The sequence below is a fragment of the Octopus sinensis genome, linkage group LG1, assembly GCF_006345805.1.
Source record: "Octopus sinensis linkage group LG1, ASM634580v1, whole genome shotgun sequence".
Taxonomy (NCBI): Eukaryota; Metazoa; Mollusca; class Cephalopoda; order Octopoda; family Octopodidae; genus Octopus; species Octopus sinensis.
Genome location: NC_042997.1, coordinates 89,226,557 through 89,253,070, shown reverse-complemented (window position 1 = coordinate 89,253,070; position 26,514 = coordinate 89,226,557). Strand labels below are relative to the sequence as shown.

At 34.1% G+C, this 26,514-nt stretch overlaps 1 protein-coding gene across 3 annotated transcripts in view; it reads left to right on the top strand.

Annotated features, from left to right (window-relative positions):
* The window catches only part of LOC115208771 (microprocessor complex subunit DGCR8-like), a 72,283-nt gene that overhangs the window by 33,007 nt on the left and 12,762 nt on the right, over positions 1 to 26,514 (top strand). For all 3 annotated transcript variants that reach the window (XM_029777103.2, XM_036502687.1, XM_029777096.2), the window contains 11 exons: positions 947 to 1,096; positions 8,717 to 8,786; positions 15,449 to 15,509; positions 16,904 to 16,976; positions 19,505 to 19,606; positions 19,754 to 19,852; positions 20,941 to 21,023; positions 21,595 to 21,695; positions 23,874 to 23,973; positions 24,648 to 24,704; positions 25,322 to 25,405. In XM_029777103.2, coding sequence (XP_029632963.1) covers positions 947 to 1,096; positions 8,717 to 8,786; positions 15,449 to 15,509; positions 16,904 to 16,976; positions 19,505 to 19,606; positions 19,754 to 19,852; positions 20,941 to 21,023; positions 21,595 to 21,695; positions 23,874 to 23,973; positions 24,648 to 24,704; positions 25,322 to 25,405 — 980 coding nt within the window. The remainder of the gene's footprint in view (positions 1 to 946; positions 1,097 to 8,716; positions 8,787 to 15,448; positions 15,510 to 16,903; positions 16,977 to 19,504; positions 19,607 to 19,753; positions 19,853 to 20,940; positions 21,024 to 21,594; positions 21,696 to 23,873; positions 23,974 to 24,647; positions 24,705 to 25,321; positions 25,406 to 26,514) is intronic.

Genomic DNA, 26,514 nt, shown 5'->3' with positions numbered 1-26,514 from the left:
TGTTGCAACAAATTATTCTCTTGAAATTTTTTCAAACTAAGAGTCATAGCTACCAAAATTAAAGCTACTATCTGTCTTAGGTGAGTGGAATATTGTCAAAACGCTTTGATTAGCACTGGATCAATTGAATATGGAAGCCTATGATCAAAAGCATTCCACTCATGACCATCCTGTCTTGTATATCTAGGATTACATTATGTAGTATGTAAAGACAAAGGGTGTAATTAAAGGTAGATTTGGTTGCTATTTCCAGCAGGTTGGGTGACCATGTTGAGGCTTTTTTTGCATTAGCTAAGTGGAATATAGATGTGGAGAAATAGTGAACAAAGCATGTTAAAGAACAAAAAGTATACATTGTAATATTGGTAAATTTTATACAATAAATGTTTATCTATTAAAATCTCATGTTAACAGTAATGTGATAGCATGATTTTTGATGTTTAAACAAGACAACATTAAACTGTCAGTTTTGGGAAATTAGATAACATGTGACTAAGGAAAGTCTGTGGCAGATAGCTTATAAAACAGTTGCATTTTTCTCTCATTCTGTATAATACTTATATTGAGTTGTTTTTTTAATTTTATATAATAATGTGGAGTAATAAATGTGTTCCACATGATTAGTTAACCACTAGAGTAACCCTAAACAATCACATCATTTAAATCTTAAAGCTACAAGATAATGGATGATTAATTCAAAACAATGTCAATAAGCATAACATTTGACAGAATAATCTGAAAGCTAAAGAGTTAATAATGACCCACAAACTAAACATGCTTAGTATATTGTGCCACACTAACATGAGTTACGAAATTTCTTAAGAAATAGTTTGAATGATTTTGTTTAGCTCTTTTAATGTAGGTTTTCTTATTATTGTTACTGTTTCTGGTACCCAAGCAGTATTTATCATTGAATTTTTTTTTTTTTTTTTTTTTTTTTTTTCAGAATTCCCAGCCATTAGTGAGAATGACACTGATCAATTGAACAACAACCTGGAATGTAATACTTGCCCTATGGTAGATGTTGATGGCAGTTCAAAAACTCCAGCAGTTAAGATTGAGTGTGCTGAAGAAAGAAAAAAGGAAAATTCACTTGGTAATTATTATTAGTAATGTGTATAAACAAATTTGAATTGACAAATTAGATTTCATTTCAGTGCCATACTGTAAGGCACTTAATGGGTGCCACAAATATAACACTTTCATAGTTGCTAATAACAAAATCTGAGTTTATAGGTGTCCTTCAAAGCCTTCATGAAGTTCACTTATTTTTATCTTGTTATACTTGTGTGCTGATCTACATAAAAAGCACCCAGCACACTTTGTAAAGTGGTTGGTATTAGGAAGGGCATCCAGCCATAGAAATCAGGGTCAAATTGGGCTAGAACCTGATACAATTCTCCAGCTTGCTAGCTGTGGTCAAACCATCCAACTCATGCCAGCATTGAAAACCGATGTTAAATGATGATGATGATATGTACATAAATAATGCAATATGGTTTGAAGATGGGAAACCACTCTCAGAAATATGCAAAATTTAGATAAATACATGTATTCACATAAATGCATTGTGAACTTACATATAACTATTCATACACATACAAATATATGTTAAACATTTAAACAGGTACATAGGTACACATGAGTAGACAAAAAATATGAGTTAGATAACTGGACTTTTTTTTTTTACTTGTTTCAGTCATTTGACTGCAGCCATGTTAGGTCACCGCCTTGAATGGTTTTAGTAGAACAAATCAACCTCAAAACTTTTTGTTATTAAGCCTAGTACTTATTCTATCTGTTACTTTTGCTGAACTGCTAAGTTATGGGGATGTAAATGCACCAACACCAGTTGTCAAGTGGTGATGGAAGATAAACAAACACACACACACACACAATAGGCTTCTTTCAGTTTCCATCTATCAAATCCACTCACAATGCTTTGGTCAGCCTGAGGCTATAGTAGAAGACACTTGCCCAGGGTGCCATGCAGTGAGACTGAACCCAGAACCATGTGGTTGGAAAGCAAGCTTCTTACCACACAGCCACACCTGCACCTGGACATCTGTGCAATGATAAAAATCCAGACAAAATATAAGCCTATAGAGGCAGATTAACTAACAGACACATTTAGAATACAGAGTCAAAGTATCTAATTCTCATGAAAATGTTATTTTCTACTTTTGATGTGATGGCTTTATATGCAGGTAAGGAAAAAATTAAGGAAATTAGGGAAAAACAAAACAGCCTATGCCATGAGATATGTTGAGATGTGATGGAGGTTATAAAATTGTTGACAGCTCCCTCCTTCTGCAGCATCCTTGTAAATTCACACACACATTCACATGCATAGATATATATGTATATATATTGAGAAACATGTATTATCTATCTATCTATATATATATATATATAGATATATATGCATGCATGTACTCAAATACTCACTTTGTGTTTGTGTATGTAGATAGATGCATATATCCATATACACCCACACATATACATACACATGCATACTATGCACCAATGGTTATATACATGCAGGGAAATAGACATATATTGGCACACAGACATATGAATACACACATATAAAGATATACACATGTGTATACACAAAAATAATGGAACAAATTGTCAGGAGAAAGCTGATCACATTCCTTAAAGATAATAACTTGCTCTCTAAACCCAGCATGGCTTCTGCTCAGGAAAAAGCAGCCTTACAAATTTTCTGCAGCATTATGACTGGGTGTTGAAACAACTTATTACTCAAACATGGATAACTTATCACTCAATTATAGATATCTTAATTTTGGAAAGGCCTTTGATAAGGTTGGTCATGGCTGCAAAGATTCAGCACAGTTAGAAAACTTGGAGAGTAGTTTACATGAATTCTTAAAAGCCAGAAGCCAGGCTGTAGCAGCCAATGGAGTTCTCTCCAAGAGACATTAATAGCAAATAGAATGCCTTGGGGAACTGTCTTTGGGGTTGCTGTTGTTTGTAGTAGCCCTCTCAGAAATGCCATCAGTTATACAGGTAGCCACTCTTACTAGCAATGCTGATGACACAAAAGTAGCACAAACAGTTAAGGGTCATCTTGATGCTTGTACCTGGCATCTAGATCTTCTACAGAAGGAGTTATATGCCATGTACAAATAGGTTGAAGAAAACAACATGCAATTTAATGTAGGAAAATTCCAAACCCTCTGCTATCAGCCAACTTGTGCTAACATACTGCATCAAAAATGCTTTAGTCCAAAAGGAGAGATAAACATAGTGTGAGACTGTGGATTGATATGACCAACAATGCATTGTTTAATGTACATATCATCAAGATGATGACAGTGTGCAGGCAAACAGCTGGATGCATTCTGAGAACTGCAGGATAAGGGACTAGGAAACTATGTTGGTTCTATGGAGGGCATTTATCTTCAGCTGTCTGGACTATTGTTCTCCATAATGGTCAATACACAGTGTCAATTCAATACTCAGGGCAATTTTGCAGTGCTACCTCGAGAATTGCATCAATGAAACTCTTGAGCTATTAGGGGAGACTGAAAGAATTGAGACTCTTCTCTCTTGAGTGAAGGTGAGAGAGATATGTGGTGATATAGAAGATCCTAGAGGGGCTGGTACTGAGAATTATACCATTCTTTGAACAGGATGCAACTGTTCTGTTCCCAAGTTCCCACCCATCCCATCTAGAGTAAGAGACAGGTACTGCCAAAAACATGCGATTCAAAGGCCCACAGCTATTTAATATTTTGCCAAAAAACTTGAAAGATCTACATGGAGTGAGAGTAGATGTTTTTTAGGGGCACCTTGACCTGCTATCCAAATTCCCAGATGAACCTGTATCACAGCAAAAAATTCAAGCAAGGGCAGCATTATTATCAACTTGCTCATTCACCAGAAGCCAACCAGATAGGAATGGTTATTGAAAAGCTGATGATACTGGTGGTGCCCTAGCATGGCCACAGCCTTTAGGCTGAAACACAGAAGAATAAAAGAAATATATGTATGTATGTGTATGCATACATACACACAGATATAGTATAAAGATAAGTTGAAACGACTACTAAAATCCCTACAGCTTAATTTAACATCTTAGGAAAGTTATTGTTTAGGTTAATCTCTGGCATAAAATGTGTCATAATGCATCTAAATGATTGCAGCTTCTTTTTTTTCTAATCCCCCTTTTGTTATTTTTTAATTCTTTCCTTCAAACACATACATGAAAATCAATGGGAGTGACCATCATACTATACATACATACATTCGTACATAAACACACATATTATCATTTTGCATGTCCACTTTTCTATACTAGCAAGGATTGGATGGAATTTATTGAGGCAGATTTTCTATGGCCAGATGCCCTTCCTGTTGCCAATTCACTTCTCTTTCCAAGCAAAATAATAGTTCACCATAGCCAGACATGTTCTCACAGTATATATAATCAAACGGACACTGATTTTTAAGTGGTTGTAGGGGGACAAGTACTGACATACGCACACATACACATTATATATATATATATTATATATATATATATATATACACACACACACACATACATGCATACAGGGTTCCACACAGTTTCTGTTTACCAAATCCACTCATTGAGGCATTGGTTGGCTAAGAGCTGTAGTAGATGACGCTTGCACACAGTGCCACACTCGAACTGAACCCAAAACTACATGGAAAACCAGCTTCTTAACCTCACAGCCATACCTGCACATGCACACATATGCAATCACATCCATGCATATATGTGTGTGAATGTGTGCATGTGTACACACACATATCTGTATCTAATATATCATTTCACATTAACTTTTTTATGCTTGCATGGGTCAGATGGTAAGGTTAATAATTTCTCCATGAACATATTTGCATGTTAGACTGGAAACAAAGGTCAACCATTAGTATGATGGTTTACAGGTCATATGAAGTCAAAGCAAGAAGACAAATAGCACATACATATATACTCAAGTTGTCACAGAGTGGGACTAAACCGGAGACCATTTGTTGGGAAGCAAACTTCTTACAACACCTGCACCTACTACATGTACACACACCATCATCATCATCATCATCATTAAATGTCCGTTTTCTATGCTGGCATGTGTTGGACAGTTTGACAGGATCAAGCTGCTGCAGGGCTGCATTGAGCTCCAATGGCAGCTTTGGCTTGGTTTCTATGGCTGGATGCCCCTCCTAACACAAACCACTCTACACTGTGTATTGGGTGCTTGTTTCATGCCACATCATCTGCCAAGTAATTGCATGAATGGAAAAAGAAAAAACTCCCCCAACCAAGTGGGGTTCAGTATTTGAGAGAGGCTTAATGCTAGGCATTGAAGAGGACATGTCCACATATGTTGCTATAGAGAAGCTACATGACAGCTCTGCATTAAATAAGGGTGAGCGTTGCTAGGAAGACAAAATGGTAGTGATGGGGTGCCAGAGCAAGCCTTCAAGATCTGTAATAAGGTGAGCATAAGAAGATATGAACAGTGGATCAGTGAGGGCGGTTAGGGTGGATAGTTTCATAACAATGTGAGTGGAGAGTGACTTCTGCTGAATAGTGCCATAAGTAGAGAAATAATAGAAGGATGGAAGTTAGAAGGGCATGAGATGTGGGGAATGCTTAACAGGTCAGCATGGGCGTAGGGGTAGAACCTGGCATACACAAGCATAAATAGCATTTTTTAGGACCTCGTTTTTGCTGTTCATTTACCCCTATCTTCCTCAGAGACCATCAGATCACAGAGCGAGGAACTCTGTTGACAGCTATCTCCAGGTCAATGAATGCCAAGTACAATGCTTTACTTTCAGCTAAATACTTCTGCCATTGTCTTTCTAAGATGTGCCAAGTTGCAGCTTATTTTAATCAAATTCTGTTCCTAATCAATTGGGCTATAACTCTCTCTCTCTCTCTCTAACTTTTGTGACCTAAATCAGCAGTTTAATACCTATGTAATTACTCCTTTCTTGCTTCTCCTTTACCCTTGTAACAGTTGATTGTGATGCTGCTACACCAGTCAATTGGTATGACACCTTCCTATATAACCTGATTATATGAGTAGGCTGTATCCTTGTCTGCCAGATATTTTAAGCATCTCAGTAGTAATTCCTGATGGATCAGGGGATTTCCTTGTCTTCATATCCTTAATTGCTTTATCTATCATACTGCTGTCAACTGGGATAGTTAGTCCCTCTGTGCGGTTCATGTTTGGAAGGCTCTCCTTCTCCTATGCATTTTCCGCATTTTAATAACCTTTCATAGTAGCAGTTTCATGTCTATTTCTTTTCAGAATCATTAAGTGCAAGCATACTGCTGTCTATCCATACATCTTGACTCCCTTTGATATACTGTCTTGCCATCTGGAGCACCTCGATCCTCATGCCGTAACATTGGCAAGCTTCCTTCCTTCTGCCCTTGCTAAATAAACCTGTTGCCTAACTGATATAGTTCTTTACTGCTTCCATTTTTCTGGTTTTTCCAAGCCAATCGGTTTCACACAAAATACAGTGGAGTGTTAGGTAACAATCCAATTAAATAATTACGCTCATCAGAGATAGTTGATATGGAAGGGAATATGGTGACTACTCAACCGGTCAGTGGCTGCTGCAAAAAATGTGGAACAAAAATGAGCCAGGAGATTTAGCTAAGAGTTATGTCCCTTGGTTAAATATGGTGTGAAGCCAGCAAGAGTTATCTTGAAGTGTTTATTAACGTGGTGTCCCTGCGTGGATGGGGTGTGTGGTATGTGTAGCAGTGTCATATGTATAATTTTTTTGTGGGTGTAGGTATGTATAGTGCTGTGTTTGTTAGTCTGTTTTTTCTGTAATGGGTAAAGTTGTGGGGTTCTTATATTAGCGTGCGATGTGTAATGTATAATGGTGTGTGTGGGGGTACAATCTGCATGAGGGGGTTTGTACTGGGGGTAGTGGGGGATAGTTATATGCAGGATGCCTGCCTTATAGGGGTGTGCGTATGTGTACATAGGTGCATTGGTGTGTGTCTAAGTCAAACTTTAGCCAAATCCCCAGGCCCTTTTTTTTGTTCCAGCACTTTTTTCGCAGCAGCCACTGACTGCTTGTGCTAATCCATCTCTGACAATAGAGAGCAGACACCATATTCCCTTCCATATTGGCTACTTCTAATGAATGTAATTATATAATTGGATTGTTACCTAACACTCCATTGTATTATGCCCGAAACCGATTGGTGAGACCAGCCATGATGGATACTTAATGCTACAAAATTCAGATAATATACCCACTCTACTAACAGTTATATGAGTGCATCTTCTCCCTCACTTGTGGTCTCTTAGATGACTCACGTACATATATATATACATACACATCCATGTATTTTCATATTGTCATCATTTAAGTAAAAATAGTGATGCTTGTTTATGTCACCTGTAGCTATGTCCCACAGTTTGGTGCTTTTGTTTTAGATATGCAAAGACAAGTCGAATCCAAATACCTCACTTCAGCTACAAATACAGAATGGTGATAGGAAGGGTATGCATTCATAAAAAAACTGTCTAAATATGTCTTGTTCAAATCATGTTAGTATGGATAAAGTGGATATACAGAAGAAGAAGGTGGTGGTGGTGGTGTGTGTGTGTGTGTAGACATGGCTGTGTGATTAAGAAAATTTGCTTTCCAACTATGTGGTTGGAAAGTCTTCTACTTTAACCTTGGGTTAACAAAGCCTTGCTGATGGAAACTGAAGAAGCCCACCCTGTGTGTGTGTTTGTGTTTCCTTGTCTGGACATCATGTGATAGTTATGAGCATCACTGTCTTCCATGAAAACATGTCCAGCCATGGGGGAAATTTACTTTAGAAACATGAGAATTGGCACTAGAAAGGGTGTCTGGCCATAGAAAGTCTGCCTCAATGAATTCCAGTAACACGTGGAAAAGTGTATGTTAAAAAAATGATGATAGAAAACAATTATTAGCAACTAGTGAAAGTTGTTTTTCAGTTATATGATGTGCTGGAAATTGTGATAATTTTCAGCTTAACTAGCTCATACAGTGGCTCATAAAGAAGACAAAAAAAAAAGTCTGATGTCACAAAATACTATAAATGTAGACTCTGACAACTTTTAGAAGAATTAGCTGCAGAGAGAACTGCATGAGGTACCAAGTTTTTACTCTCAGTTAGATCTGAACTATTGCAACAAGTATCAGTGGAACTTAAGCGAAAACTAGTCAAGTGATTCTTAGTAGTCTAGTACTTGATTAATAAACTCTGTCAATTAAAACTCTTGCTTGTTTAATAAACTTCCTGTTATTACTCTGTTTCAATGAATTCAGGGTTCTTGTTCAATGAATTCTGTTTTTCTTTCAAACTTTGGTTAATAATTTATTTTCCTAACTTGAATATTTAGGTATCTTGTGATCTAACTAAAATTAACGCTTTAGTATTTAAACCAGCCACATCTGGCTCAAATATTGCACATGTTGTGTTCAAACAAGCCAAAGCTGGCCTCTCACAACTACCTTACAATGTCATTCTAAAAATGATCACACTGAAATTTCAAAGCTACAAGGTAATATATAATTAATTCAAAACAATGTGAAAAAGATAAGCTTTGTATTTGATAGAGTAATCTGAATGCTAAAGGATTAAGGGATCATAATTTTGTACTTTGGTATGTTATAATTTAAAATGATTAAATATTTTTGTTTTCAGATCCATTAGAATTGAGGAAGTATTGTGAAAAGAGATTTGAATTCAAAAAAATTACAGTTAAAAAATTTAAGTAAGTATTACAAACTCTTTAAAATCTCAGTGAGTGTTGGAAGCAGAAGTGTGTATAATATTAGTATTTTGAAAGCAATTACTCAGAGGGTCTAGTTCAAAACTGCTTTAACTCTTTTGTTACTAACCCGGCCAAAAAATTTTTGGTTCATAATACCAACCCGGCCGAGAGAACCTATTGTTATTTAAATGTAAATTTGAACCCAAATCTCATTGGTACATTCATTAAAACATGTGATTTCACTTTCTAAATAGTTGAGTTATAGTATCTGACATTGCTTCAAGTAATATCTCAACTCAGTGAATTTTGGGATATTTTTTTCCACATTTTTTTCGGCATCGATTTTTCTTCAACTTTGAAAATGGATAGGAGTTTCATGTTATCAAGCATTGATTCCAAATTTAAAGCTTTTTCAACGGAAAATAGGGAGATATCGAGAAAAAGAATGAAATAGGTACAAAAGCACGTGATGTACAAAATAATGAATAGGATATTTTTTTATCCGAAACCGAAAGCGGCAATGGCGACAGCAAAGACGATTTTACATCGGAATGTAGTAAAAAATTTTAAAAATGTTTTTATTAGCAATTTTTCTGAGGAGATAGTTTATCTATAGTCTTTCTTAGGAAGCAAAACCATTAGACTTTTATTTTTTTCAGTATGCTAGTTTGAAGCGATCAACGCGGAAACAAAATTACGCAGATTGTAAACAAACACAAAATGGGGGATCAAAGTTTGGAAAATTTGTGAAGCAAATACTGGGTACTGTTGTGGATTTAGTTTTTTATACAGGGAAACTAATGTTAGTCAGCATGGCTTAGGGTATGATGTGGTCTGGAAGTTATTGTTTGAAGCGATCAATGCGGAAACAAATTTACGCAGATTGTAAACAAACACAAAATGGGGGATCAAATTTTGGAAAATTTGTGAAGCAAATACTGGGTACTGCGTGGATTTAGTTTTTATACAGGGAAAATAATGTTAGTCAGCATGGCCTAGGGAACGATGTGGTCTGGAATTTATCACTTCCATACCATAACCAGGGCCGTATATTATTTTTTGACCGATTTCTTTAGTTCGGTCAAACTTGCGGTGGATTCCAGTATTTCAGTTTATTCCACCTTTATGGTACACCTGTTGTGCATTAAATTCAACTGATGATCCAGTGATGTGCACAATTCTTCTTTATCAAAATTTTGTTGCATATTCATTTGAATATTAGCTGATGATTCATTTTCTATGGTGATGTTTAAACAAAATTTTAATATTTTTTACCTTTTACTCAATTTACCTGGATTTACCTGTAATTAAAGTTACTTTGAGACAAAAGTTATGCAATAGAATTGATTAAGAACCCTTTCTTTAATTATGTTCCAAATATCACATTAATATGTTGATAAGTAAAAAAGTTACAGTTATTTAATGAAACAAGCCTAGATTCATGATTATTTTAGAATTTAATTGAAACTCATGAGGGGTGTATTTTGGTCAGAAATATAGTAACGAAAGGGTTAAGGCCTAGTTTGACAGGTTGAAGGAGCTGTGCTAATGTCCAGAGAATTGATGGGGTTAATGTTTTTGAACATTAACCACTGGGTACAGAAAGATATGGTTGGGAGTGAATTCCAGAGGAATGATATTCTGGGAGAAAATGTCTGGACAAACTGTTTAGCATGGGACCTGAGGGGAAAAAATGGACACAATATGGGTGATGAAGACAGGAGAGATGAATGAGTTGGGAGGACCTCAGTAAAAGTGACACAGATCCAGCTAGTTTCAATTAGTAATGGTTGTAAAGAAGAATGAAGGGAAAGCACATCTGTTAGCCTAGAGCAGGGATCACCAAACTACATGTGAAGTATTGGTTTCAACCTAAAAACCTTGGTATTAAGAGTGCAGCAAAATGTGTAACAATGTAAACTTGTCCAACCTATACTACCTTGTACAATCATGTTCAAATGGTAATGATTGATACAAGTTCAGTGAGTCTATAGACAGTCTCAAGTTTTGTTATTTGCTTATTTCATAAGCACAAGTATAGAAACAAGGATCAAATAGCCATAAACTGCGAATTTCTGTCTTGCCCTAGCAGAAGAACAACCAACAGCAGAACATATGAGAAGGAGTAACAACATCAACCGTAATCTTGTAGGGATGGAATCAACTATGTGTCCCTGTTTATTTTGATTGCAATATATAGAAAAAAAACCGACAAGTTCACATAAAATTTGTGCATGTGACTGGCAGTTTTTAATTATTTAAACAAATGCACAGCATTTGTTATATATTGATTAAGAGTTCAGTACACAATACATGCCACCACAATAAGAAAGTTGATTCAGTGGGTTGCAGCTGGTATGTAATGATCTTCCGAATAACCTTTCCCCAGGAGAAGCAGCTTTCCACCTGGTGAAGATTGGCGATTGAGTAGAACTTGCTGTAAATAGGGATACCAATCGATGACAGGATTCCATGCAGATAAGGGGCATTCAATGGTTTGGACAACTTGCTTGGCCTGCTCATTTGAATGTGGATGATAAGGAGGTGTATATATGCTCTTTATGCCAAGAGATGATAGCCAAAATTTCAATGTTGTAAATTCAGTACATACAGTCTGATACAGTAACTTTTGGCAGTCCAAACAGAGTGAAGAGACACGTCAAGCACTTTTTTATGTTTTACTTTTTGCATGAGGTGCAAAGGATAGCATCAGTGTCGTTGAAATATGAATCGACGACAATAAGTAAATTGCCAATTCAGTTCATGAAAGCCCAATCCATGTAAATATGTTCCCAAGGACCGTCTTTGTTCCATGTCACTATCAAATTGTCTTTCATACTTTGATTCTGCTGCCAAGTAGTGCAATTGGAAATGAAGGTAGTCGCATCTTGAGACATATTTGGCCACCAGAGCTCAAGAGAAATTTTATTGAGCATTTGCTGAACAGCCAAATGTGTATCATGACTGTCGCGAAGCACACTGTCACATAGTTGGTAGGGAACAAACATTTGCGTTTGCAAATATAGAATTCTGTCTTCTATTGTTAGTTGATCACGCACACATTTCAAAGGGAGGTTGCAGTTGTTTTGCGAAGTTCATTTTCTGGATTTGAGCATGCGATTGATTTGCTGAATGTGTCTGTTGCATTCAGTGATATTTTTCACATGATCAATGTACATGGCTCAACTGCAAAGACAATTCCCTCGTCCTCTACTTTCAATCTCAACATTGCATCAACATGAGGAATTTTAGAGCCAGAGATATGGGATATATCAAAAGCAAATGCCATTAATTGAATAGCTCATTGTCTGATTTTAGCAGAAACATTCATTGGGATCAGCTTTTTTGGGTGGAAGATATATTTTAAGGGTCTATGATCCATATTGAGTTTGAACCTTTTACCTAGCAGAAATTGTTTGAGATGGGTAATGGCCCATACGATGGCAAATTCACATTTGATATTTGACCAATTAGATTCAGCAGGTGTCAATTTTCTTAACACACATGGTGACCATTTTGTGAAAGTATTGCAGCAATGTTGTTCATTGATGCATCCATCATGAGCTTGGTATAGATCAAATGGCTTCAACACTGGTTCTTTGCATAGCTCATCTTTAATATTCTTGAATCTAAATTAACACTTGTTTGTCCACTGAAAACAATTGGCAGTAGCTAGTTTCTGCATGCTAATTGTTTTCTCATTGATATTTGAAATGAATTGCCGAAAGTATCCGATTAACCCAAGAAAAGATTGCAGTTCCTCAGTGTTTTTGGCTGATTTAATGCTATGATTCTGTGAGTGAGTTCCTTTGCAGGTTTAATTCCTTCTGCCAATATCCCGTGGCCTAAAAATGTGATGCTTATAGTATTTTGAACACATTTTTCTTTTGTTGACACAGCCTTGTTTCTCATGTAGTCTTCCGAGGATGGCATTTAAAAGTTTATTCAGGCTCTCTTCTGTCTTAACAAAGACAATTATATCGTCTTGGTAGGCAATGAAATTTTTTAGTCGCTTGAGCATTACATTCTCTATAGCATGCTGAAAAATTGCAGAACTATTTTTCATCCCCATCTGTATTCACATAACCAAGTATACTCCTCTTGTAGTATTGATGGTGCAGAGTTTTTGACTCTTTTCATTGAGTTCGATCTGCTAGTATGCATTGATTAAGTCAATCTTAGTGAAGAATCTTGCACCACTAAGCTTGCTGAACATGGTTTCTATTTGTGACAAAGGATAAGCTTCCGTGCATATTTTTTCATTTAATTGGGACACATGTGCAGTCGTCCATTTTTCTTTCTAATCCACATGACTGGAGAAGTTTTGAGTATACCACCCAGAGCACAGTTTTTAATTACACCTTTGGCTTCCAGTGCATCTATTTTCTTTGCTACATCTTCCTTGAGAGTAATAGATATGCTTCTAGCAGCACAGTATCTATCAGAGGCATTAAGTATTAATTTGACAGAAGCTTGCTCTCCTTTTATCATTGGCAGAAATGACACAATACTGCAAATTTTTTCAAAATTGAGCAGGTCACAACCTAGTAGACCATATCTGTGGTTACCTTTAATTATTTTAAAAGTATGGAGGAATTACCAACCTCCTTGTTTCACACTAAGGCAAGCGTCCCCAATGCATTCCATGTGGTGTACATCATACGATTAGTTTGAAGTATGTTGCCATGTAATTGTCATGCTATTATCCTTTGCTATTACAGATGAGGTAATGCTGCAGGGAGCACCTTTATCATACATCATGTCTATCATGTGCCCATTAAATGAGGCAGATTCAAACTTGGGCTTTTCCAATGCGTGACTGATAAAAGTCATGATTTCATCCTGATGACTCATCCTGCGATCATTCTTGGCGCTTTAGCAAACTTTTGTATAGTGGCCTTTCTTGCCACAGTTTTTGCAGATAGCTTTTATTGCAGGGCATTTATGGTGTGGAAACTAAAGTTTTCCACAGCAGTAACAGGATTGGTCTCTCAAATTTTTTCTTTTATTTTGCACATTTGTTTTGGAATAGGCATTGACTTCTCCTTTTGAAGTGTTGTTGCAAAATTCAGATATTTGCAAAGCATGTTGTAAAAATTGTACTGTAGCTTCTAAACTGAGTTTGTTAACATCATTAGCTTGAAGAACTTTCTCTCTTTCCTTGGTGCTGCTTTGACTGACAGCCAAGACAGTGTAAGTTTTTCACTCACTGGCATTTTAGATGTTTTCAGACTTTCAAAATCGCAGTATTCACTGGCATGTCACAGATTTGAAAGAAATTGAGAAATTGATTCATTGGGTTGTTGAATAGTGGAGAAGAATTTTGTTCTTTTGGCTAGTATCAGTTTCTTTGAATGAATAATGTGATATAGAATTGAATTTTTTAGATCATTGTAAGTCATTTTCATAATATTCTTCAAGATATTAATATCTTGGATAATTTTTAATTACGGAATTTCTACCAAAGAAATGAATTTCATAGCCATAGGACTTTGGTCATTACTTTGTAGGTTATCCTTTAATTCGTCTGCATAAACTTTTGCTTTGAATGCCATGAACCAGGTTGAGATGTCTTTGATTGACTGTAAGTTTATGTCATCAAGAGATTTTCCTTGCTCTATCAGCGATGACATTGCCAAGTTTTGTTGTTTGTGAATTCCTATCTTGCCGTAGTGGAAGAACAACCAACAGAACATATGAAAAGGAGTAGCAATATCAACCATAATCCTGTAGAAATGGAATCAACTATATGTCCCTGTTTATTTTGATTGTAATGTATACAAAAAAAAGTAGATAAGTTCATATAAAACTCATGCATGCCATGTGACTGGTGGTTTTTAATTATTTAAACAAATGTATAGCATTTTGTTTGATACTGATTAAGATTTCAATACACAACGGACAGCTTCTGAACTATTGAAATTCAAGTAATAGTGTTGTGCTAGTCCTTTGTGTTTGTTTGAGTTTGGTTCCCAGCATTATGTTTTAAAACTTGTGTTGCTTTGTGTTTTTATCAAAGAGAAATACGTTCTTCTGCAAACAACCAATATGGATTTGTAAACAAAACATTTAAGGAATTGGTTGACTTGTCTACATAAAAGATGGTACTTAACTTGTCTTGTATCTATGTTTGACTGAGAATCGCCTGTTGGTGTTTCAGGAGTCTCTATGTTGTTGCTGTACCTGCTACAAATAGCAACCTTCTTTAAATTGCATCCTATCATCTTAAAAAATAAAAACATTGGATAACAGTCTTAGATATACAAAATGGTATAATAGTCATATGTAGGACGCCTTTTATGGTAAGTTGGTTTGATTATGGTTTACTTGAGGCTAAACAACAACAATCATTTCTCTGTGCCCATTTGTTAGTGATTTATGCAGAATATCTTTTATACATAAACAGTGACCACATAAAAGACAGAACTGACACTTCACTTGTCATTTCATACCTTATCCATCTATTGAGTATCTTGGCAGGATTCAAGGGGTTTATTGTCAGTCAATTGAATCAGTATTTTTCCAAGCCACTAATTTCTTGCTACCTAAGTAGAATAATTAAAAACTGGGAACATCATAGGATGTAGGTTGAAAACTCTTGATTCTTTTAAATTTATTTCATTATTGCCACTCCTTTGTGTAATCATGATTATCTTTTGCAGAACATGGAAGGAAAGAAGACGTCACATGAGTTTAATGAAAAAGCAATCACGGCCAGCTTTAGTAAGTAAATTTATATTATGCCTTTTGTCATGGAAGTTTGTTTGTGGCAAACTTCATCATCAGCATTACCATCATTATACATCTGTTTTTCCATGGATTGAATTTGATGTATTTGATATTTCTCTATATCAATTTTCACATTTGAGTAACATTCTTTTCATTAATTACAAAAAGTTACCTATGAAAGTAACTCAAGTGGGGCAATTGCGTGATTTTAAATAATTCAAGTAGATAATGATCTACTGAATAACATGCAATTTATATTGTCATGCATTAATACAAAATTTTCTTCATCCTCTCATATAGCATATCAAAATTGTTTGAGATAATTCTGCAAATTTTAAAAGCTTGCAGCAAATTTGCAACATAAATACTTCGCTATTTCTAAAATGTTGAAAAATAACACACTTGATGAAAAATGCAGTTATATTTAAAAGGAATATCCTTTAACCAAAAAAAGTCAATTTTTCTTTATTTGTGTACACACACATGCACTTAAAATGAGTTTTTTTGGTTAGAGGATATTCTTTTTAAATACAAGTGCATTTTTCATCAGTGTGTTTATATATATGCGTATACACACACATACATACCTAAGTTTATTTTTCTGTTAAAAGTATTTCCCCAATCACAATTTATATGAATTAAAGTCCTTTTGAATTAATAATGAAAAAATTTGAAACATCTTGAGAGTCAACAGAAAGAAGGTCAAGTAAAAGTAGATGAAAATGTGACTTTTTCATTCCTATTTCATGCTGTCCTTTTTAATTGGTTTGTCAGAGAAGGGTATTGGCCATGGTCCTTTTCAAAATCTTTGAGAGTGGTGGTGGTGGTGGTGGTGGTAGGAGGAAGTTATCTGAATTCTTGCAATGTAGTGAATTCTGTTTCAAGTGGTCTTCCATACCATTTCCATCTACCATATAAGATTTTTGGGGTCCATGCAACCAAATTGTAAATTGGGGATCCACAATAGTATTTCAAGAGCCCCTGAAAAATTTTTTACTTTAGATGTATGTATCAATATGTATTGGAAGAAACACCTAGATTTCTTTCTTTAACGTTTTACATAGTTCAACCTACACAAGTTAATGTGAAAAACAAAATAGAATTTTGAAAGAAATTTCTATAAGACTAGTTTTTAAATATTGAATGGCTATGGGAGTTCACCAGAATAAAATAGTAATCAAAATGGTCGAGAACCCTTGCTTTAGTTGATCTGAGGTTATGGTGCTGTGCAGTGGGATTGAACCTGAGCCTACATGGTTGCAAAGAAAACTTCATCACTACACAACCATACATAGATTAATTCATATGAGTCTTTTTGAGGGGAAAAACAGTCTTTTTATCAAAATTTTGAATACTGTTTTGGTATATTTTTTTTTTTTTACTTACAGCCCTCAAATACCAAACTAATAACTTGCCCTGTTCCTTCAAGCAAGGGTGATGATAAAGTGAATCGACGGCGAGGTAATTACTAAATATTAAAACATTAGGATTGTTCCAATGATGGATTGATTACACACCACAAATTCATGAGGTTAAAAGGTTAAACCTTACAATATTTCTTCTAGTGTGACCCCTGAGTCATTTATTCTCTAAAATATGCCAATTAATGTGTAATGTATTTTTTTAGTTAGTAACTATCTCATCACTATTTTGTTGTGCATGTATAGTGAAGTTTTGATTAACTCTGAGATCTAGGAAGAGTGAAACATGTCAGAAGTCATCTCCCATACATGCCAGAATAATTAAAATAATGTTGAATGAATGAACAGGGCCATCCTCACGGCTGGAAGTTGTGAGTCTTGAACACAGCTGTCACCCTTGCCACAGATTGCGGTCTTCTGTCATTGACTAATATTGTCTTCACTCCAGGCATATTTCTAATTAGACTTTTTAAAGTTAATTATATTAAATGCTAACGCAAACTCATCTATTGTTTTTTATGTGAATGGTATTTTTGAGGAAGTACTGCCACAAAGGTTTTCTTTGGTTTCATCATCATCATTGAATCTTCTTCTGCCATACTGGGTTGGATTGGACAGTTTGACAGGGTCCAATGAGCTGGAGAACTGTTTTGGCATGATTTCTAAGGTTGGATGCCCTTCCTAGTGTTAATCACTTTTGTAAGTGTACTGGGGGCTTTTTTACATGATACTGGCATTAGTGAGATTGCCAAGTAACTTGCAAGACAAAGAAAAAGAAACCCCTACACTTAGTGTGGGAGGTGACTGTATGCCAGATGTTTAGAGGCTAAAGTATGACAGAAATTTGCACAGATGTCTTACTAAAGAGGAGATACAAGGCTGCCCTACATTATATAAGAGTTGATAGGAAGAGCTGGAAAGAAGACAATATTGATGGTGACAAGGTGTTAAAGAGTCCTCTCAAGATACAAGAAGGTGAGTATATTAGAGAATATGGATATAAAATTGGGAAGGGTGAATGGATAAGTTCATTAGAGTGTGAGAGTAGAGTGACAGGTAGTCATGGGCAGGTTCAGAGGTGACTCTAGGAACTAGAACAAGGCGTAAGTGTAGTTGATGGTAAATAATAGTATGAGAGGGAAGGTAAAAGAAATGGGTCTAGTTCAGAAAAGGTGATAAGTGGCAATACCAGAAGTATGGAGAATGGCAGTAGAATAAACTTGTAGATAGATCAGATAATGGGTAATCAGAAGGTGAAATTAGTCCCACACTCCTACTTTACAGGTAAGCAGTCCAAAGTTTATCTCTGAATTACTTGTTCCAACATATATAAAATTGCATGAATTTGCAAGAAATAGTGTGATAGGGTGAGATTTACTGTCCTCTCATTAACTACACTCTTTTCGCTGCTTCATAAATGTAGCATTAACCCTTTCGTTACCAAACCGCCCAAAGCCGCCCGAATTTACCTATTCATATTTAAATGAGAATATCAGAGCAAATCTCTTCAGTACATTCGTGAAAACACGTATTATACTTCGTAAACAGTTCAACTACAGTTTTGTACAATAATCGAAGTGTAATTTTAATTCCGTGAATTTTGGGAGATTTTTTTCCGAAATTTGTTCCCATTGTGTTTTCAAAATTTGTAATTCTGACAAAAAATGGATACGAATTTCATTATATCAAGCAGCGAGTCAGAATTCGAAGGATTTTCTACTGAAGACCTTCATAAATCTAACTCTATGACTGAAAAAAAAAAGCATGTGGTATTTGATAATGAATCTGATGTTTCATTTTCCGAAAGTGAAAACATTGAATCTGAGATCTCCGATAGCAATAAAGAAAACGAATTGGCACCTGAATGGAGTGAAAATTTAAAAACTTTCTTTCGGTGATTTTTCTGAAGAAACTGGACCAAGCCACAGACTTTCCCAGAAGGGTAAAGCCTTAGACTATTTCTATTTACTTTTTCGAATGAGCCTATTTGAAATCATTACGGCAGAAACGAACCGTTACGCTAAACGTAAACAAAGCGAAAGAAAGGATAGTTTGTTATTTCCCACAACCTTAAATGAAATTAAGGCCTATTTTGCCATAAATATTATTATGGGTATCAGAAAGTTACCCAGAATAACAAATTCTATCGTAAAATTTTGTTGTATACCCAATTGAATATTAGCTAATAACCCATTTTCTATAGCGATGTTTGAACAAAATTTTAATAATTTTATATTTTGTGGAATTTACCTGTATCTACCTGCAATTAGAGTGACTGTGACAAAAATTATAGTATAGAATTGGTTGAGAATATTTCATTAAATTATCTTCCAAAAATCAGATTAATATATCGATAAATAAAAAAGTTATAGTTGTTTAATGAAACCAGACTAAATTTATGATTACGTTAGAAATTAATTGAAACACATAAGGGGAGTAATTTGGTCAGAAATATAGTAACGAAAGGGTTAAGGTGGTTTATTCCCCAAATAAAACTCATAGGTATGATACTGTCAGTTCTACTCATATAGATTAGCTTGAGAGTTGATGTACAACTTTTTATTTCAGAATTTGTTCTAAACCCTAGTGGCAAGTCTTATGTGTGTATACTACATGAATACGTCCAGCATACAATGCGGGTACAACCACGATATATTTTTAGAGAAGTCGGTAAGTTTTTTTTTTTGTTTTTTTTACGTTCCTATTTTTCTTTGCAATTTTTAAAGCTATGAAAAAAAAACATTGCTTAATTTTTGTGATTTTCTACTGTTGTTTTAATTTTGAAAATCCATAAAACTATTTTCTTTAATTTTGTAGAAAATGCTCAAACTCCTTACAGTGCAACTATTGTGATAAATGATGTGGAATATGGTACGGGATTTGCTGGAAGCAAAAAAGCTGCTAAGATGGAAGCAGGTGAATTAATTTACATTTATTCATTTACTGTTCATTTAGATTTTGCTTTAAAATATATTTAATATTGGGAGCCTGGGCAGCTTTTCAGCTGGCCTGCTCCTGCCAACTGTCCAGCCCATACCAGCATGGAAAATGGATGTTAGATGATGATGATTGAGACAAATATTAAAAACAAGCTTATTTCTGCTTGAGTCATCCTTAGACTTTTTGTTGCAGAGTACATTTAACTATCATTAAGCTGTAATGCTAATTCTTCTTTCTGAATCACAAAGATATATAGAGGTGGTGCCTCTCTCTCTGGTTCCTGGAGTGTCGAGTTGAGAGAAAAAATATTCCCTTGTAAAGAATGTTTGTCACAGCTTTTCTTGAAAAGTGCAACTGAACTCTGCTCTCTTCACTTACACAGTGCTGAATCTGTTTACAACAAAGAATTATTAACATTTATGATACCTTTTTACTGTTAGGTGAACTTAACCATTACAATTTGTCTTAAACACAGATACAACACAATACTGGCGACTGGATATACAGTGCAATCCTCTCAGCTAGTTATCCAGTACCCTAGTGATTGAGCCATCTTGCATTCTCAAGCAGTGTTGAGTGTGTTCAAAATATATTATTCAAGTAGCTTACTGAACTTTGCTATCTAGTCTTTAAGGTGTATCTTATTGTATAGATTATGGCCTGAACACTTAGAAATTATATTTAGTTTATTAGTGTATATTGGCTTATTAAGTAAATTTTATTAACCCTTTAGGATTTAAGCTGGTCAGATCATACCATCAACATTTCAAAGCTATGAGATAATTTATGATGAATTTGAAGTAATGTGAATAAATAAGCATCACATTTGGCAGAATAATGTGAAAGCTAACAGGTTAAAGATTCTCCATTGACTTGTAATTGATATTTGTGTATGAAGATTTCAGCTTTATTACATCATGAAACAATGTTCAGTTAAATGTTTCTTTTTTTTATATATATATATATATTGGTTTGGGTTGAACCAAACTGTGAAACATTGTTTCAATCTCTCTATTGTTTACATGAAAGCTCATTATTTTTGGCTTTTTTATTTCTCATTTTAGCGAAAGCAACACTTAAAGTGTTAATTCCTGAAATGAATAAGATGACAGAAGACAACAAGAGTTATGAATCTGAAGATCTGTCTGTAAGTAAATTTTATCATGTTATTATAATGGCTTAATACAAGACTATATATACTTAACTGAGAATAACTAAAACAAATGTATAAGAAATTTAATGAACTGTTGTTGTTATTAACGACTCAGTCAGTCACTCTTTAATACTAGTAAAGTACAGATGATCTATTAATATAGACAAGTTAAGTACATGTGATGAATAATCTGTGAATGTTGCTGGGATTTTAGTAGTACTGTTGGTGCATGTGAACAAAACAACTGTGTTGAAATGGAGATGGGAGGAAAAAGTGTGTTCTGGAAAAAATGGTAATTGAATATTATAGAATTGTAATTTCAGAAGTGCCTAAAGGAATGGTTTTTTTTTTTTTCCTAAATCAAATTATTGATTTGTCAAATCTAAATTTAAGTCTGTTTGAAATGTATTGAAGTTAGTGTTGTATCTATTGTAATCCTAAGTTTGTTTTCATTAAAGCATATTCTTTTTCTTCAGCTTGTGTTATCCTAGAATCAGTTTATGCAGTTTGTCCTAATGTTAAATTTTCTGAAATCATTTAACAGAATAATGTTCATTTGTTTCAGTTTTTTGATGAAATTAAAATAGAAGACCCCCGTGTCTATGAACTTTGTAATAAAGCTGGACAGCCAACACCCTATCAGATCTTATTAGAATGTCTCCGCAGGTAAGCATTGGGTTTCAACAAGGAAAGCTTTCTCATTTTTTTGTTTTTATGTGAGGTCATTCTTCTGAGGATGAGAGATATTTCCTTCATTAAGGATAATATTTCATTGAAGTTGTTGGGAAATTAGTAAATAGTGGAAATGATTAGTTGTTATAGTTTTAGAAGGAACAATTCTCAATCTCCCTAATTATATTGCATATAAATTCAACAGTTTCCAGTGCTTTTCTATAAATCTGATATATATGCAAGTTGCCTGGATTGATATAAAGTAAGAATGATAACATTTAGGGCAATTGTGTACAAATTGGATTTTATGAATGGCATCATTGTGTTTTGTTTTTCTTATTTTTTATCCAATAAATTTTCCTACTGTAACAGGAGCTAGCTTAAAAGTCCGCATGGAATGTGGCTTTTAAGATAGTAAAAGAATATAGGTCATTAGCATTATTAGATCTTACTCAGATCTCCTTGCCTGTTTGGAATATGTAATTTTAAATCTAATTTTTCTATAAGTTTCTGTAAGCGATATTTTGTTTGTTTTTTAATGTAACTCATACTCTGATTTGTTTGAGCATGAGTAAATTAATTCTCTCAGTATAACTCTTCAAGTTTTAGTGATTTATTCACTCACCAAAATTTTGTGCCACTCCACATTGCCATTCAGTCACCATGCACATATACAATGTACTCTTTCCTGAGCCAAAAAAAGAGCCTCTGAGCCTCTACATGTCTAATTGACCTGCCAGGAATAACACAAATTTTCCTTCGATCACAGACTGCTGTCTAAGATGATATTTAAGACTATGTTGGATATTGTAGTATTAGATACATGGTGTCTTAAAGATGGGATGATTAATGCTGGCATGCTTTTGCTCATATGTCTGCTTAATCAGGGTCAACTTGGGGCTAAATGACTACAACAATGGATCTGTTCAGTTTGGCACAGATTTTTTTAATTAATTTTTTTTTAACTAAACAATTTCAAACTTTGGAATTTCTCACCCAGAACACAGTTTACTTTGAACATTTTTGACAAAATTTCGTATTTTAGAAGTTATTTTGTGTTGAAGTTGTTGTATTTGGGTAATTTTAGCCAATCAATGATGTGTATTCAGTTGAAGAAAGCTACTGCTGTTTGTGATAGTAATCGAAGAGGAAAAGCTTCCTGGTCATCTCAACTAAATGTCACCACTCTGTTCTATTTTATTTTTTGTTTACTGCCTGGGTTGCATATTACATGCTTTTTTAACTATGAGATGTATTGTTATTGTTATAATTTTATCTTACTATAATCAACAACAAACACATTTTGTCATTATAAAAGTCTTTATTAGATTAAAAATAACATTATCAAAATATGAAGGTAAAACAAGTATGCTTTGTTTTCTTCCAGGCACCAATGTACTGTTGCTATAGTCTTTCACATTGTTCACCAACCGATCTTTCCTCTGAAAAAAATCAGTGGAATCGGTCAATCTCCATACACAAATTATTTTCCTCCTGAAACTTATAAAAAAAGTACACATATTAAGCGCACTTTTCTATAAGCCTCACTAAATTTCCCAAGTAAAAAATAGCAGTTTATACACAGGAAAATATGGTAATTGTAGTGGCAGTGACAGTTTGGTTGCTAGTTGATAGTGTAGATGTGGCTGTCTACCTGTAGGGAGGGAAAGAGTAAGGAATGCAGGGTCCTGACTAGAAAGGATAAAGGTGGCACCTTCTTCACTTGACATACAAATAGAACAGAGTAGTGACATTTAGTAGAGATGACCTGGAAGCTGTTCCTCTTTGATTACTATTGCAAACAACAGTAGCTTTCTTCAACTGAATACACATCATTGATTGGCTAAAATTACCCAAATATGACAACTTTAACATGAAATAACTTCTAAAATATGAAATTTTGTCAAAAATGTGCAAAGTAAACCTTGTTCTGGGCAAGAAATTCCACCAGTATTCAAAGTTTAAAACTGTTTAGTTAAAAAAAATTAATAAAAAAATCTGTGATCCAAATTGAACAGATCCACAACAATAATCCTTTCCCTGTTTTTGAGATTGATTGCACCAAAGATTATGAGTAAAAAGTAAGATAGCTTTTAAACACAAAATTTACTCCTAAACTTTGGGTGATTAAACTCTTTGATTTAAATATAATTTTTTGAATTTTTTTTGTAGGAATTATGGTATGGGAGACACTCAGTGTCAAATGGAAATGAAGACTCTCAAGCACCAAAAGAGTGAATTTACTATGACTGTTGGGAAGCATAAAGCATCAGTAAGTTCTTTTATCCCCTCATCACCACTTGTCAACTGGTGTTGGTTTGTTTACATCCCTGTAATTTAGTGGTTTGACAAAAGAGACTGATAGAATAAGTACCAAACTTAAAAATAAGTACTGGGGTTGATCTGTTCAACTAAATCCTTTAAAATGGTGCCCCAGCATGCCTGCATTCCAGTGACTGAAACAAGTAACGGATAAATGATAAAAATTATTAGGAACCTTTGATGAAATTTTTATAATAATTGAAATATAATCTTGACTTTCCTCATGTTACTATTTATCAGTTTTGCTTAAAGTTGTTCTCTAGTACAATTTATTGTCCCTCTAACTTTTCCACATACAATTTCAATTTTTGTCTTCTATAATTAAAGGTTATTTTTGGTAAATGCTCTAAATCAATCGTTCTCAACCATTTTGTACTTATGGACCCCTTTGATACTTTTTTCACTCTACTGGACCTCCATAGCCATTTGTTGTATATAAAAAAAATCCTATTGTATTTTTATAACTAAATATTATTAGGAACTGTATAAAATATTAAAATATTTTGCACATGGTAGAAATATGATCGATTCATTGTACATAAAATCTTATTGGGTCTCCTTTTGTTTTGTTTAACTCTTTAAATTTCCCAGTAATTTAACTACCTGGTATATTTTTACTTTCAGGTTGTGTGTAAAAATAAAAGAGAAGGAAAACAACAAGCTGCACAGGCTATATTGCAGGTACGTTTTACGGTGTTGACAATTTATTTAGAAATTAGACTTAATTTTCCTTTTTCTGAAGGATAAAAATTGTTTGTGTTTATTTCATTAAGGAAATTTGATACAACTTTATATATAAGATAATTCATAAACTTTTTTATGAACATGTTCATTGTATAAATTTCCAATACAAAATAAATACTTCTACATCTCTATAATACATTTTCAACTCTTACTTATACCTCTTAAAAAAGGATTAACCCTTCAGCATTCACATTATCTTATCAAAAGTAATGCTTTTTTATTCACATTGTTTTGAATTATGAATTATCTTGTAGCTATCAGATTTTGATAAGGGAACTATTAATTTTTAGAATGATATTGTTGGGTTGGTGTGAAAAGTCAGTTTGAACATAAACAGACAGAATATTTTGGCCGGATATGGCCAGTTTAAATGCTAATGGGTTAATATTTTAGTGTTTTTTGAGCGAGTAGCTTTATGTGTATAGTAAAACTCAAGTCCTCATATATTCAGTTGACTTTGGAAACTATAATACAATTATTTGTACTATGTACTTGTTATTTTATGCTTATTTAATCACAAAGAAGAATACTAAATTTTTAAAATATTTTTCCAGCGTCTCCATCCACATATTACCAGTTGGGGTTCTTTATTACGGCTGTATGGTCGAATTTCATTCAAAATAATCCGTGAAAAGAAAGTAAGATATTTTTCCTTCTTGATGTTTCAAGTTTTATGTATTATTCCATTAAATACATTTTCTTCATTGTCTTATATTTTTTTGTCATACGAAAGAAATCATTTCTAGACAAGCCATACTTTGTTGGCATCAACTCCAACAGCCTCATAATTCCTGTCAGTTGAACTATTTACATCCGTTTGCCCTCAACAAATAGCATGTTATAAATAGGTCATTAGCATTATTAGATCTTACCATAAATAATTAAACATTTCTGTTACTGAATATAGACTACTTCAAATAATAGAGGAAGAGTTAACTTGAACATCTATTTTTATATAATAATTATTCAATGGCAATAATTAATAAGTTAAGAATATAAAATAAATTAAGATATCAGTAACTAGAAAAAACTTTTTACTATAATTATTTAGAAAATTAGACAACTAGGTAGTCTGAACCAGTGCTATTTTTTCTACCACTTTTATTCCTTATTGTAAACACTCATTCATTTATCAGCAGGACTAATAAATAAACAAGTATTGAGGATTAGAAGAAAAAAAGAAACTTTAAATAAAAAAAGCTTGCCATGCAAATTTTATTTTTTTTATAAGCAACTGCATATATCTAAAATTGGATGGTATATAATGTTTATGTTTTAGCATGAGTACATTGTTAGTTATCAAATTGATCTCTGGAACAAGTTACCTTTGGCTGAGCTAGTAAATTAAAAGGATCTAAATTGGAATGTCATCATCCCCGTTCATTTAACATCCATTTTTCTGTGTTTGCTTGGGTCAAGCATAATTTGTTGAGATAAATTTTCTATGGCTAGATGCCCTTCCTGTCATCAACCTTCAAATGTTTCCAAGTAAGGTAATAACTCCCCTTGTCTTTTGGGCATGTTTTCATGGAAGACTGGAAATCTCTCTCACACACACACACACACCACTTCTTTCAATTTATGTTTATCAGATTCACTCACATGGTTTTGATTGACTCAATAATATGTCTTAGTCCCAACCATTCCAATGGTATTTCATGATCACTTATCCCATCTTACATTTATGATAATATTTTCACTCTTCTCATATCAAACTTAAACAATTGATGTTGGAAACAACATTCAG